At 37.9% G+C, this 15,061-nt stretch overlaps 3 protein-coding genes across 4 annotated transcripts; 2 read left to right on the top strand and 1 right to left on the bottom strand.

The window, feature by feature from the left end:
• Positions 1–3,115: 3,115 nt before the first annotated feature.
• Positions 3,116–4,330, top strand: LOC131334607 (probable serine/threonine-protein kinase PBL16). The gene is made up of 2 exons (XM_058369727.1): positions 3,116–3,898; positions 3,989–4,330. Exons 1-2 carry the CDS (start codon positions 3,680–3,682, stop codon positions 4,058–4,060), a joined length of 291 nt encoding a protein of 96 aa, XP_058225710.1. The 5' UTR covers positions 3,116–3,679; the 3' UTR covers positions 4,061–4,330.
• A 158-nt stretch (positions 4,331–4,488) lies between these two features.
• On the top strand, positions 4,489–8,981 carry LOC131334879 (probable serine/threonine-protein kinase PBL4). Its single transcript, XM_058370181.1, has 3 exons — positions 4,489–4,638; positions 4,739–4,859; positions 8,563–8,981. Exons 1-3 carry the CDS (start codon positions 4,489–4,491, stop codon positions 8,979–8,981), a joined length of 690 nt encoding a protein of 229 aa, XP_058226164.1.
• Positions 8,982–10,158: 1,177 nt separating this feature from the next.
• Positions 10,159–14,758, bottom strand: LOC131334606 (L-type lectin-domain containing receptor kinase VIII.2-like). 2 transcript variants are annotated; one of them, XM_058369725.1, is made up of 5 exons: positions 14,497–14,758; positions 14,258–14,402; positions 13,859–13,980; positions 13,640–13,760; positions 10,159–10,802 (listed from the first exon to the last, which is right to left on the bottom strand). In XM_058369725.1, exons 1-5 carry the CDS (start codon positions 14,713–14,715, stop codon positions 10,378–10,380), a joined length of 1,032 nt encoding a protein of 343 aa, XP_058225708.1. In that variant the 5' UTR covers positions 14,716–14,758; the 3' UTR covers positions 10,159–10,377. The 2 variants fall into 2 exon arrangements, with proteins under 2 accessions (XP_058225708.1, XP_058225709.1); XM_058369726.1 differs by having other exon boundaries at positions 14,512–14,758.
• Between the last annotated feature and the right edge of the window lie 303 nt (positions 14,759–15,061).

The raw sequence follows: 15,061 nt of genomic DNA, 5'->3' as shown, positions 1-15,061 counted from the left end.
TAGACTCCAAATTTTGTTGAGTTATCTTAAAATTCAAGCATTTTTTAAGCAAAAGATAAAATACATGTCAATTTTTTTGTGCCACCCGGTAAGGTCCAGTACATACTAATATTTGGGACAAACGAAACACGTATTTATGCATACCATTTTATGTCTGTGTGACGACCCAAATCCACAAGCACCACAACGTAAAGTAATAAATTTCTAATCATTTATTTTAAAAAGAATATTTTTTACAACATTGTTTTAAATAAATAAAAAATTGTGCAACGGCCCAAACTCCTAACACTCATCCTGCGCTGTCATCCTCGTGCCAGCAGCCAACCAACAACACAAACCCCTAAGAAGTATACAACACGACGAGAATAGATATACTCAACAATAAACAAGGCCAACCAAATAGCAACACGGAGTCAACAACAATTCACATAACTCGACCTTATATTGAGTCTTCCTCAATATATGACTAGTGACTGGCCTCACTTGTCACACTCAGCTTATTAAGTGGCTTTGTTGGGCTGTTAGTACAATAGACAATTTCACTCGATCACATATTAATGCCTTATTCTCTTTATAATTCAAATAGAATTTTTTTAAAAAATTTCCCTATTATCAACATTTCTCTCTTTATTTCTTTCCACTTACTAACCTACTATTTTTCAAAAAAAATTTCAAAAACCGATCCAAACATTGGATAAATAGTTGCACGGCACCCAGCCCCAAAACATGACACACAAGTCGACTCCAGGAATGAATTCAAATTCATAGTAATTTTAATAAACAGCCCGGGATATCCAAAAGGAATGCGAAACGGGACCCCATAACATCATGATTTTGACAAAAACAGAATTTTCCGATAAAGAAAGGAAAGAAAGAAAGAATGATCGCTTTCTATTTTCCAGCAGATGGATGTAGTCAAGGGTCTTTTGAATTTAATTCGTAGCGATTAGTGCGTACAATTGGAGTTACTCTTTGGGCTTCTTCTTAAATCTAGTGGGTTTCGCGATCATTTTCAGATAAGTGCTCATAGCATCATGATTTTTTAATTTTCGAGGGCTCCATTCAGTTGCCAGGAAAGTACAGGAAATGATGGAAAAATCAACTTTTCCATGATTTTTGTAGTGTTCAGTTGGCAGGAAAGTAGTAGGAAACATGTTTTTAAGTTTTCCTGCAGGAATTACTTTCCTGCAAAAGTGATCCTGCAAAAAACACAGGATTTTGCGTCGCGGGAAAAGGAAAATGAGTGAACACTCACAAAATTTTCCCGAAAGTTTCTTTTTCCTGACAAATGAACAACTAAACCTTAATTATTCTTGCAAAATTCTTTTGTCAAATGAACACTCACAGGAAAATAATTTTTTTTTTCTTTTACTTCACTTTACTTGACTTTTCCTGAGAATAACTTTCCTGTACAACATTCCTGGCAACTGAACGGAGCCGAGATGTCTGTTGTTTTATTCTGGGTTGTTTCCCCAATTTCTGGGGTGTCTCCATTTGCTTCGGATTCCTCAAATCCGTCCGAGAAGGAACCCGCACGATTCCTCAAAATTATTCCGCAGAGAAGTGTTTGATTTCACGGGATAATTAAAATACGAGAGGATATAGAGTTGAAAAATACAGCTTTTCAAATACAGTGAAATTTTTCTACCAGAACAGGAGGAAACTATTTTTTGTATTTTTTCCGGGTTCGGGTCGGGGTTGGATTTTTGGGTTTCAGTTTGCCAGGGTTGGGGCACCCAAGTTCGCCTCTGGTCGGTGTCAGGTCAGGATATCATCTTTGGGTTGGATTATGGTTGATGCGGGGATAAATATTACAAGTACACACACATACATATTTCCATACATGGATTAATGGATACTATATTACTGTATATGCACACATTTATACACAAACTGCACTTTTACGATTTGGTTTGGTTGACTCTTAAATTTCTGGTTGTTGATTTTGATAATTTGTGGCCACTCGTTAGTAGGGTTCCAAATTATTATTTTTTGTTGTGCTTGGCTGCATTTTTACCGCCATGGCACACGAGATGCATGTGAAATTTTTAGTTGCAAATAAACCAAGGCACATAGGATATACGTGAAAATACCAAAAACATACTCCTCCATCTTCTTTTCGTCTTTGAAAAAGAGATGTTAACAAATATGTGTGTGCCTATGATAAAATAGCCTTGAGGTTATTGGAAGTATCTTAATTCCCCTTGGGCACACCGACAGAGTGGGATCTGGATTCCTTTTCTTGACCCTTATCTCTGATAAGAAAGAAAAGAGCTTTTACCAGCAAGGTTAGCCGTGGGCATCTCCTTTGGCGAGATGCAACGCAAGCAACTGGTGATATTGAGCAGAGGACAAATCAGGTATTGGAGCATCAGTTGGATTTGGAGTAGGAACACTAGAGTGTGTCACAACTGAGTTGGTTGCATTGTGCGGTGAATGCCGTGATGTTGACGCTTTCTTGTTGGAACTGGATTGGTTCCATGTTGCTGGATAGCCAACCAGCTCGTAGCACTTCTCCTTATAGTGACCAAATTCACCACAATAGTCACATTTAGGTCGGCCTTTCCCACGAACGGTGCTTTGATTGGTTCCATGGGGCCGATTAGATCCATGTCCACCATTTTGGAATGATTTGTTGGCTGCCATGGCCACATATTCAGAGGTGTTGATTGAAGGGAGATGAAGGAGACGCTGCTTCTCCTCTTGATTTATGATGGCATAGACTTTGCTACCATTAGGCAGTGGATCCATGACAAGGATCTGACTACGGATATTAGTATAGGTTGAACGATTAAACCACAACGAGGCTTAGAAATTCAAGCTACAAATGCTAAGCGGAAGCGATGGATCAACACAGGAACGGTGCTCTGATACCATGATAAGAATGGTAGACCAAGGAGAGAAAAGATTAGAAGAAGATTTCGGAGATACTTTATTCATTGTGTGCAACAACTTATATACAATACAAAAGTGAATATGGTGATTGGTTCAATCCCATGATTGGTGGGATTGATTTCCTAAGAATCAAAGATTATAAACTATCCTAACTCCTAAGAATCAGCTACTATACAAAGAATCAAATCATGCCCAATATGGAAGGATTCTAACAATCTCCATTACCATCAGTAAATTGCGGAAAGGAAAAAGAAAAAATCCTGTTGTGCAGATGCTTTTGTTTGATTTTAAAACAATTATATGGAAATAAGAGTCGTGTGAGGGTTGGAAGAAGCGTTCTTCAGTTGTTGTGATTGTATGATTTGTCATATTTAGCCCTCAATTATTGGAAGCAAAGATGTATATTGAAGATACATAAATTATCCCGATTGGACAAGTTTGGAGGGAAAAAAGCGTGAGCTAGCTACAGTAACTGTTGCACAGCAAAAGATTTTCTCTTAATAATAGGAGCAGACAGATATGTATGCTCATCGCATGTTCTGCTTGATATGTGTTTATGTTACTAGCACATATCTAAGATACGTACTTTTCACTGTTTTTATCTCATAGTTTTCAAAATTTGAAGTGAGGGGTGACTATAGAGGGAATGGATACATAATGTTGCTCCCAAAAAATACAGTTATGTTATATTTGCAATATCTTGTTTCTATTGTATTCATTTTGTAGTTTTGTACTTGAATGTTCCTTTTTCTTACCTTTACCTTAACGGAATATCTTTGAAGGTATGGACTTAGCTAGTGATTTGGTTAAGTACACCTATGAAGACTTGAACTCTATCACTGGGGGCTTCTGTACCGAAAACTTTATTGGGTATACCAAATCTGGAAAGGTGTTCCGGGGAAAGATTCAGCAAGTTTTGAAGACTCAAGTGGTTACTGTGAAAATATGGGTAGATGCTGGGAGTTGGATAACTAGTCCACATCGTCAAGTATCTAGATGGGAAGTATGTAGCCCGGTGTACTTCTTTATTTGATTTTAGTTGGCTTTTCTTTTAACTGGTTTTTGTTGTCTAAAAGTATGATTCATGTCACAGAAAGAAATCAAGCTACGGACAGATCCAGATGTGAAAGGGCATCCAAACATGGTAAAGTTGATTGGGTGCTGAAGTGAAAATGGGCAGCCTGGTGTTGTGTATGACTTAGAACCAATTAATTCTCTGTCCAACATAGTTCTTCAAGGTGATCTAACTATCTAATATTCATTATTGGTTAATGATTAATTAGCATGCCATTGTTTTGGTAGATCTTGGTGAATTTTTTCTTTGATCAGCAGTAGATCTTGGTGAATTGACATGCATGACAGCACAAGTAATAGGTTTTTCCCCTATTTACCAAAAAAAAGAAAAGAATAGAGTTGTCAGCTGAAAATTTGTGTGTGTATTTGTGTATGTGTTGGGCCGGGGGTGTAAGAATTTTTTGGGTCATGATAGAGAATTGCACAAGTAGAAACTAGAAAGTAAATGGAAAAGAGCATAGAGACATAGGGGATAAGCTAAATAAATAAAAGGAATTCTTCTAGTAGTTGTTATGATGCATGGTAACTAGCCTTTTTGTGTTTCTAGATGATTTTACATGGATTCATGGAATCAAGGTAGCTCTTGGGTTTGCACGCCTCCTTGAATTTTTGCATGATAAAGGACTTTGGGTTCACAACATTACTCCGGATCATTTACTGGTTGACCAGGTATCCCACATTACTGTTTTACTTTTTCAACCGCTGTGTTCTTGTTTCAACTTTTAGGAATGATTGTACAATCTTGAACATTATACTATACTGAATGCAGGCTTTCAGTCTAAAACTATTTGACTTTGGTGTGCTTGTTGGTGGAGTTTTTGGTGAAATTTCTTACCATAAACACGAAGGGGGAAGTGCTGGCTATATTGATCTGCATGGCGTTGAGATAGGTATATCTCATAGTGGTTTTTGCATACATGTTATTTGGAACTCAGGGCACACCTGTATGATATTTAAATGTTGTGTCTATTTAGTCACGTGGGGAGTGGCTGACAGAGGAAAAGTTAACAACAAATAAAATAAAAAATTAAAGTATTACATAGTTTTTTTATAGATCTACCTTCTAATTTTCGAGTCTCGTGGTCTGAGATTTTCCCTTTCATTGGTTGAGTGATGTGTGCTGAGAAAATGGTATGTTTTAATTCCCGTAACAAAACTGTAGAATTTCTTTGAAGTTCTGGGTTAGAACTGCTTTCGTGTGACAGTTGAAGTGAAATTAAGAAGATAACACTATTCTATTTCCCTCCCCAGTTTTTCTTCTCTATTCTTTTTTCTGTTCCCCAAGAAGATTAGCACCAAAAGGTTCTTGTCCCTGGCTTTTTTTATGCTCCCTCCGTCCTTTGTCCACTTCAACCTTTTTTTGTTGCCGCATAATAGTTGTCCCTTTCCAATAGTCAATGGGCCAAATTTGTAAAACTTCATTTTTTCCCCTTTTTGATGATTGATGTGACAGTTCAACGAATGACTGTTGGATTTGAATGAGCGTTTTAGGTGTAAGAGTTGTGTCACCTTTAAAAGTTGGACTTCTCAGAAGTGGACAAAAAATTTGGGACAGAGGGAGTGTAGTTTGTTAAATACTTTCGGCACATGCTCTTTTGTTATTTTTTTTTCTGGTAAGTAGCGCTCGCTCTTTAGTTATCTATAATAGAACTATAAAAAGGCATGTATGTCTTATTGCTTAGCTAGCATAGGTTGGCAATTAATGATTTGTTTGTGCAACCTGAGGTAGAACACAAGTTAGCCTCAAGGAGAGCACATTGGATCACCCATGTAGAGTTGGAGATCAAGTACTTGAAATGCTTCATCGGCAGTGAAGTATGAAGCTTCATTTGCATGAGGTAGTTTGGACAAAATATGAAGATGCTTGTGGGAGCATTAATCGCTATGAAGAGTGTTATAAGAGAGCTTTATTGACATAATGCAAGATATGGACCAAGGAAGGACAGAAAGAGATGATGAGGACTTGAAAAAGTCTAGGTTGAGCACACTTGGTCCTTCATGGCATTTGCCTTGTCATTTTATCTGGAACTGGACAATTTCAGTTCTTTACATGGTCAAGCATGCCTCAAGTCTCAACAAACTCAGAGAGTGGTCTGCCAACTCACCATCTTAACAAATAACTAAGCGCTAGAAGTTGAATTATAAATTCTCCTAACACTCAAATTTAGGTTTCTTTATGGTTCATATTTCATAAGCTATCTAAGTAATCATAATAACACTCAAAATCACATTGTCAAGTGTTAATTAAACCTTGTCCGAGAGATTGGTCTTGAGGTTTCTACATCCATTGGTGTTGCGACTTTATGAGTTCTCATTTCAAGGTAAATGTCTCCTCTATTGGGCAAAAGGGTAATTCAAAATATTTTCATCCTATGTGCCCGGTCAAAACTAAGGGGATTGCGGTTGTTCACTCAAGGCAAGGGGAGCCAAATGACTCACTCTATGTTATGCACTTATGAAGTAATCTTCTGCAACCCCACTCCCAGGCTTGGTCTGTCTTATAGAGACACAATCGAGAAGATATTGGTGTAGCTTGTTATATCAAAGTGATTAGGTCAGTAATCATTCTTTTATGTGTGATTTGCAGAGGTTTGTGGGTTAGCCTGGTGAAATCCGAAGCCTTTGTCAAGGTTTTTTTTAGTGAACATAAATAAGAAGTGAAAACCGTTTGTTTATTATGGCGAAATTCTATGTGGTAGACTGGGAGTTGACGTAGGCACGAATGTTGTTCCAAACACTACAAATCTTCCTGTTCATCTTGCCTTAATTCTTACTCTATTTTGAATCTGGCCATCGTAGGACTCAGTAATTTATCTCTACTGGAACCTATGAGAAGTATGAGGCATTTCTCCCAATAAACAAAGATACAACTAGAACGAATGATTATTCATACTTCAAGACTTTTCCCACTTTCCAATTAGTACGAAATATTAATGACTATTAATACTTAAAGACTTCACAACAAGAATGAAAGACTATATGGAGTTAGGGGGGTTAGGTACGAAGAAGAAGAGACAGAGAGTTCAGAGAAATAGGTTTAGGGCTTCGTAATGAGAATATGCCTTCATTTGAATTTACACTATAAGCGGCATAGTGCAAATTAGGAAAGGTTCCCCGATTGACAAAAGTCTGTGACTAGAAAAAGCAATTAAAAGACTATCATTTCCCAGTTGAAGGCTGGCTACAGATAGAGTGATCAAAAGTTGAGCGATGATGACCATACTTGAGGAAAAGAGACCTGCTATGGGTACACCATTTGGTGTACACCAAGTGTATACTGCCTTCTGTGGGACCTACTTAAGGGTCCCACACAAATGATCAGATCCGCTCAAAATTTTTAATACATTTTTTTAAGCAGTGATGTAAAAATTCAGCTCTGTCAGATATTGGTAAAGACTTGATCGATTCTACGCCCAATTTCCTATCAGCAAATTAGGCGTAGAATCGATAAGCATTTACCGATATCCAATGGAGTTGATTTTTTACAAGGATGCTTTAAAAAAATATTTTGAAAAAGTTGAACGGCTCTGATCATTTAGATGAGATCTCTAAGTGGGTTCTATAGAAGGCAGTGTACATTTGGTGTACACCAAATGGTGTACCCATAGCAATTTTGTGAGGAAAATAGTGCTGAATTAATCTAACCAAGCATGAGGAGACCGCATTAGACCTTACAGTGGCTTCCGCATTCCACATACAAGATCTTCACCACCACTGACAACATAACGCTTTGGGTATCCATATACACTTCTTCCTTCATGTCGCCGTGTAGAAATACATTTTTGATATTAGGCTGGTATAACGGCCAAGAGTGACTAGTTGTTAAACAAAGTAGGATCCGATTAGAATTAAGGTGAGCAACTTGAGACGAAATTCTCCTACTAATGAATGCTCCATGGTTGTGTGACGTCTGTACCTTTTGCATTCAATTGAGCCTTAAGCAAGGTTCTGAGTACTGCTACTGTGTCGTTTAGTGGTACGGTAAGTACGGTGCTATATATTGTCTTCCCCGGTACTGTTTTGGATTTCACCGTGAATAATGTCTCGTACATTTTTATATTGCAAAACGATCAGGTTGACAATTTCGTAATTGTTGTTGAATGTGTTTCTGCAAGTGACTATGCTTTTCCATTTTGGTTTGTAAATCTCGTACCTGGAGTTATCCTGTAAAGTTTCTTCATTCCCCAAACATTGGCTGCATAACCAGTACGGCAGTACCTTTTGGCAGAGAAACTTAGAGTTGAGTACATATTCAGGCCCTGATGGTTTGACAAATAGATGACTGAACCTTGTAAAAACTAGTTCTAGAGCAACCTCAATTATAACTTATAAGGTTAACATTGTGATATTCAATGTCACAAGGGTTTCATAAGACGATATACATTTGCAAACAATGATAGTTTTTTTTTTTTTTTGGCTATGCATGTAAATGAAGATACGGTTTCAATCCTTTGCGTTCCTAATTTTCATATTTTTTTCGTGTACCTCTAAACAGCTTAGTCACAAATTTGATCTCTTTTATGTAAAATGTGTTTAAAGGCACATATAGATTTTCTGCTGATAATCATGTTTTGTTTTCCGTGCTACGAGCAGGTGATCAGTCAGACAAAAGAGATGTTTTTTCGTATGGTTCTGTACTTCTGGGGCTTATCGCAAAAAAGGTGTATGATGAAGAGGAGCATCTTCGTCTGGGATTGAAGCATTTAATTTGTTTCTGGGCCTGGGTAGAGTACAACAAAAAACCCAAGTCTAAGTTCTTGTTGTTTCGCAGCAAAAAAGACATCAAAGACCTCACTCTCACGTACTGGGGAGTGTACAAAGAACGCAAGTCTAAGTCACTTGTGCACGAAAGCCTTAAGAGTGATCCATCCTTTGATGCTGGTGACAGAGTTGAATTCACAGAACTGGCCATGCACTGTGTGCAACGAAGCTTGGAGCAGCAACCAACCATGAAAGAAGTAGTTTCTTGTTTGAAAAGTCTCAAATGTTTTGGTGATGTTCCCTTAGGTTAGGTGGATGTTGGTGTTAATGCTACCCGATTCTCATACCATGAGAATCTGAGCAACTATGAATTACAACTGTGGCGGTGTGGTGGGTTACAGTAACTTTCTTCCCTGCGAGTATGTGCCCTTGATTTGGTGCTGTGCAACTTGTTACTGCAAAATGTTTAGGACCCCTGACTTTGGCCTAGTCTATTTTCCCGTCCTTTCTGGCAATATGTTAAGCTCATCGATGTGGTGAATTTGATGATAGACAAAGGACATTTCTTAAAAGTTAGGCTCGATTAAGCTCGACTTCTTTGTATGGATTAGCTCATTTAGTTAGTATATGAGCTGGACTCCAACTCGTTTACAAATGAGCGAGCTCAAGCTGAAGTTTTAGACTCGTTGCGAAAACGAGCCGATCTCGTACACTATAATGCTCGGCCCTGCTGGGCTAAAGGAAGGTTGCATGTCCAGTTGAACAAAAAGAAGGCCCAGCAAGCAACCCTCATTTCCATTGGGCTACGTGGGCCCATATATTCAGCCATTCTTTTTCCATAATCTTAGAGACATGCACTAATTAGTAATTTTCTAATTAACCAAAACACGCCAATTGAGTCAGTAATAAAAGTAGAAGCAATGCAGCACGATCTTCAAGCAAAAAAACAACGCTTGAAGGGCACCACCTTTGTCAATATTCCCTTTTTGTTTTATAGCCAGGTGAATTTTATTTTTAACAATTCTGAATGGGTCGAGCTAGTGACTCCAGTCTATCTGGTTGGTGCTATTGTACTAGTTGAAATAGAAATGAATAGACTTTAGAAAATACGGCATGATGCTATCTTCTCCATGTGGCCTAGGACTAAAAAAAAGCTTAAATATTTTTTATTACTTTAATTACTATTACATGTTAGTACGTTTCTCAAAACTCAAAATTTTTGAATCAACCTTATGGGCACCTCGACTAATCTGGAATAATCCTATTGTACACTAGCGGGTCCCAAAAAATTATTATCCTAGAAGAAGGAAAGTGCTGAATTGTATGCTTTTAACTTCGGTTTACTTTCAATCTTAAGTAAGCTACTAATATCGGTTTACTTTCAGTCTTGAGCTATTTAAGTTTGCCACCTGAGTGCTTCATAGAAAATAAATTAAGCTTTTACTCAAATTTAGGTAAAATGAAGTAAAAGGAGAAATGGAGCCTAACTTTTAAGAAATGTCCTTCGACTATCATCAAATTCATCAAATTCACCACATCGGTGAGCTTAACATATTGCTAGAAAGGAACGGGAAAACAGACCAGGCCAAAGTCAGGGGTCCTAAACATTTTGCAGTAGCAAGTTGCACAGCACCATATCAAGGGCACATACTCGCAGGGAAGAAATTTACTGTAACCCACACCGCCACAGTTGTAATTCATAGTTGGTCAGATTCTCATGGCATGAGAATCACCAAAACATTTGAGATTTTTCAAACAAGAAACTACTTGTTTCATGGTTGGTCGTTGCTCTAAGCTTCGTTGCACGCAGCGAATAGCCAGTTTTGTGATTTCAACTCCGTCACCAGCATCAAAGGATGGATCACTCCTAAGGCTTTCGTGCACGAGTGACTTAGACTTGCGTTCTTTGTACACTCCCCAGTACGTGCGAGCGATCTCTTTGATGTCTTTTTTGCTGCGAAACAATAAGAACTTAGACTTGGGTTTTTTATTGTACTCTACCCAGGCCCAGAAACAAATTAAATGCTCCAATCCCAGACGAAAATGCTCCTCTCCATCATACACTGTTTTTGTGATAAGCCCCAGAAGTACAGCACCGTACGCAAAGACATCTGTTTTGTCCGACCTATCACCTGCTCGTAGCACGGAAAACAAAACATGATAGTCAGAAGAAAATCTATATGTGCCTTTAAACACATTTACAGAAAAGAGATCAAATTTGTGACTAAGCTGTTAAGAGGTACATGACAAAAATATGAAAATTAGGAACGCAAAGGATTGAAATGGTATCTTGCTTAGCCCAAAAATAAAAATTTTATCTTTATGTGCAAATTTATATCGTCATATGAAACATGTTAACCTTATATTTGAGCTTACTCTAGAACTAATCCGAAACAGTACCGGAGAAGACAATAGCCCCGTACTTACCATACCACTAAACGATACAGTAGCAGTACTCAGAACCTTGCTTAAGGCTCACTTGAATGCAAAAGGTAAAGACGTCACACAACCATGGAGCATTCATTAGTTGGAAATTTCGTCTCCAGTTGCTCACCTTAATTCTAATTGGATCCTACTTTGTTTAACAACTAGTCACTCTTGGCCGTTATACCAGCTTAATATCAAAAATATATTTCTACGCGGTGACCTGAAGGAAGAAGCGTATATGGATACCCACAACGTTATGTTGTCAGTGGTGGTGAAGATCTTGTACGTGGAATGCGGAAGCCACTATAAGGTATTCAGCACTATTTTCCTCATGTATGGTCTTTATCGCTCAACTTTTGATCACGCACTCTATCATTCATTCTTGATGTGAAGTCTTTAAGTATTAATGACTATTAATACTTCGTTCTAATTGGAAAGTGGGAAAAGTCTTGAAGTATTAATAATCATTGGTTCTAGTTGTATCTTCGTTTATTTGGAGAAATGCCTCATACTTCTCATAGGTTCCAGTAGAGATGAACCACTCAATACTACAATGGCCAGATTCAAAATAGTGTAAGATTTGGTAAATGAACAGGCGGATTTGTAGTGTTTGGAACAACACTCGTGCCTACATCAACTCCCACTCTACCACATTGAATTTCGCCATAAAAAACAAACGGTTTTCATTCATGTTCACCTAAAAAACCTTAGCAGAGGCTTGGGATTTCACTAAACTAACCCACAAACCTCTGCAAATCACACAAAAAAAGAAAGATTACTGACCAAATCACTTTGCTATAACAAGCTACACCAATATCTTCTAGATTGTGTGTCTATAAGACAGACCAAAGATTGGGTGTGGGGTGGCAGAAAAGTACTTCATAAGTTCATAACATAGAGTGAGTTCTCATTTGGCTCCCCTTGCCTTGAGTGAACAACCGCAATCCCCTTAGTTTTCACCGGGCACATAGGATGAATTAATCTTTTGAATCACCCTTTTGCCCAATAGAGTAGACATTTACCATGAAATGAGAACTCGTAAGGTCTCAACACCAATGGATGTAGAAGGTACCTCAAGACCAATCTCTCGGACAAGGTTTAATAAACACCTGACTTGAAAATGTGATTAAGAGTGTTGTTATGATTACCTAGATAGCTAATGAAATATGAACCATAAAGAAACCAAAATTTGTGTGTTGGGAGACTTTGTAATCCAACTTCTAGCAGTTAGTTATTTGTTATGATGGTGAGTTGGTTGACCACACTCTGAGTTTGTTGAGACTGAGGCATGGTTAATCATACAGAGAACTGAAATTGTTCACGTTCCAGATAAAATGACAAACCAAATGCCATGAAGGACCAAGTGCGCGCAACCTAGACTTTTTCAAGCTAGTCCGCATCATATCTTTCCGTCCTTCCTTGGTCCATATCTTTCATTATGTCAATAAATTAAAGCTCTCTTATAACACTCTTCGTGGCGATTAACATCTCCCACGAGCATCTTCATATTTTGTCCAAACTAGCTCATGCAAATGAAGCCAATGAAGAACTCCCCAGGCCACAGCATTTCAAGTACTTGGTCTCCAACTCTACATGGGTGATCCAATGTGCCCTCCTTGAGGCAGTAGCTTGTGTAACTTGTGTTCCACCTCGGGTTGCACAAATAAATCATTAATTGTCAACCTATGCAGCTATGCTAGCTAAGCACTAAGACATACATGCCTTTTTCTAGTTCTATTTTAGATAACTGAAGAGCGAGCGCTATTTACCGGGGGAAAAATAACAAAAGAGCATGTGCTGAAAGTAATTAACAAACCATACTCCCTCTGTCCCAAATTTTTTGTCCACTTCTGAAAAGTCCAACTTTTAAAGGTGACAAAACTATTACACCTAAAACGCTCATTCAAATCCAACACTGTCATTCGTTGAACTGTCACATCAATCCACATAAAGGGACAAAAATGGAGTTTTACAAATTTGGCCCATTGACTATTGGAAAGGAACAACTATTATGGGGCAACAAAAAATGTTGAAGTGGAGAAAGGACGGGGGAGCATAAAAATGCCAGGGACAAGAACCTTTTGGTGCTAATCCTCGTGGGGAATAGAAAAAAGAATTAGAGAAGAAAAACTGGAGAGGAAAATAGAATCGCGTTATCTTCTAAATTTCTTAATTTCTTTTTTTGGGTCAAGCGGAAAATCACTAAATTTCTTAATTTCACTTCAACTGTCACACGAAAGCAATTCTAACCCATAACTTCAAAGAAATTCTACAGTTTTGTTACTGGAATTAGAACATACCATTTGCTCGCCACACATCAATCAACCTATGAAAGGGAAAATCTCAGACCACGAGACTCGAAAATTAGAAGGTAGATCTATTAAAAACTATGTCATACTTTAATTTTTTGTTTTATTTGTTGTTAACTTCTCCTCCGTCAGCGACTCCCCACGTGAGTCACGTGACTAAATAGACACAACATTTAAATATAGGTGTGTCCTCAGTTCCAAATAACATGTATGGAAAAAACACTGCGATATACCTATCTCAGCACCATGCAGATCAATATAGCCAGCACTTCCCCCTTCACGTTTATGGTCAGAAATTTCACCAAAAACTCCACCAACAAGCATACTAAAGTCAAATAGTTTTGGATTGAAAGCCTGCATGCAGTATAGTATAACGTTCGAGATTGTACAATCATTCCAAAAAGTTGCAACAAGAACACAGCGGTTGATAAAGCAAGAGTAATGTGGGATACCTGGTCAACCAGTAAATGATCCGGAGTGATGTTGTGAACCCAAAGTCCTTTATCATGCAAAAAATCAAGGAGGCGTGCAAACCCAAGAGCTACCTTGATTCGATGAATCCACTTAAAATCATCTAGAAACACAAAACCGCTAGTTACAATGCGCATCATAACAACTAGTGGAAGAATTCCTTTTATTTTTTTAGCTTCTCCTCCCTATGTCTCTATGCTCTTTTCCAATTACTACTTTCTACTTGTGCCATACTCTATCATGACCAAATAATTTCTTACACCACCGGCCCAACACACACAAATTTTCAGCTGACAACTCCATTCCTTCTTCTTTTCTTTTTTTTGGAAATTAGGGGAAAAACCTATTACTTGTGCATGAATACTAGATAGTTAGATCACCTTGAAGAACTATGTTGGACAGAGAGTTAATTGGTTGTAAGTCATACACAACACCAAGCTGTCCATTTTCACCGCAGCACCCAATCAACTTTACCGTGTTTGGATGCACTTTCACATCTGGATCTGTCAGTAGCTTGATTTCTTTCTGTGACATATATGAATCGTACTTCAGACAACAAAAACCCGACAAAAGAAAAAGCCAACTAAAATCAAATGAAAAAGTCCACGGGGATACATACTTCCCATCTAGATACCTGACGACTTGGAACAGTTGACCAACAACCAAACTCTACCCATATTTTCACAGTAACCACTTGAGTCTCCAAACCTTGCTGAATATTTCCCCGGAACACCTTTCCATATTGGGTATTCCCAATAAAGTTTTCGGCACTGAAGCCCTCAGTGATAGAATTCAAGTCTTCATAGGTGTACTTAACCAAATCACTAGTTAATTCCATTCCTTCAATTCAAAGATATCCCATTTAGGTTAAGGTAAGAAAAAAGAACATTCACAAGTACAAAACTATAAATGTAAGGAATAGAAACAAGATATTGCAGATATTAGCATGACTGTAATTTTTTGGTAGCAACATTATGTATGCATTCCCCCTATAGTCACCGCGTACCCCTCATACTTCAAATTTTGAAAAATGTGCTATACAAACAGTTAAAAGTAAGTATCTTAGATATTCCGCTTGACCGAAAAAAAAGAAGTAAGTATCTTAGATCATCCGCAATGGTAATAATCAAAATCAATAACCAAAATGTGTCACGTTAGCATTTGATTATCCATTTAGTCCATAA

Source organism: Rhododendron vialii, chromosome 7a (genome assembly GCF_030253575.1).
Source record: "Rhododendron vialii isolate Sample 1 chromosome 7a, ASM3025357v1".
NCBI lineage: Eukaryota > Viridiplantae > Streptophyta > Magnoliopsida > Ericales > Ericaceae > Rhododendron > Rhododendron vialii.
The sequence above is the reverse complement of the archived record's forward strand: the minus strand, read 5'-3'. Positions and strand labels throughout refer to the sequence as shown.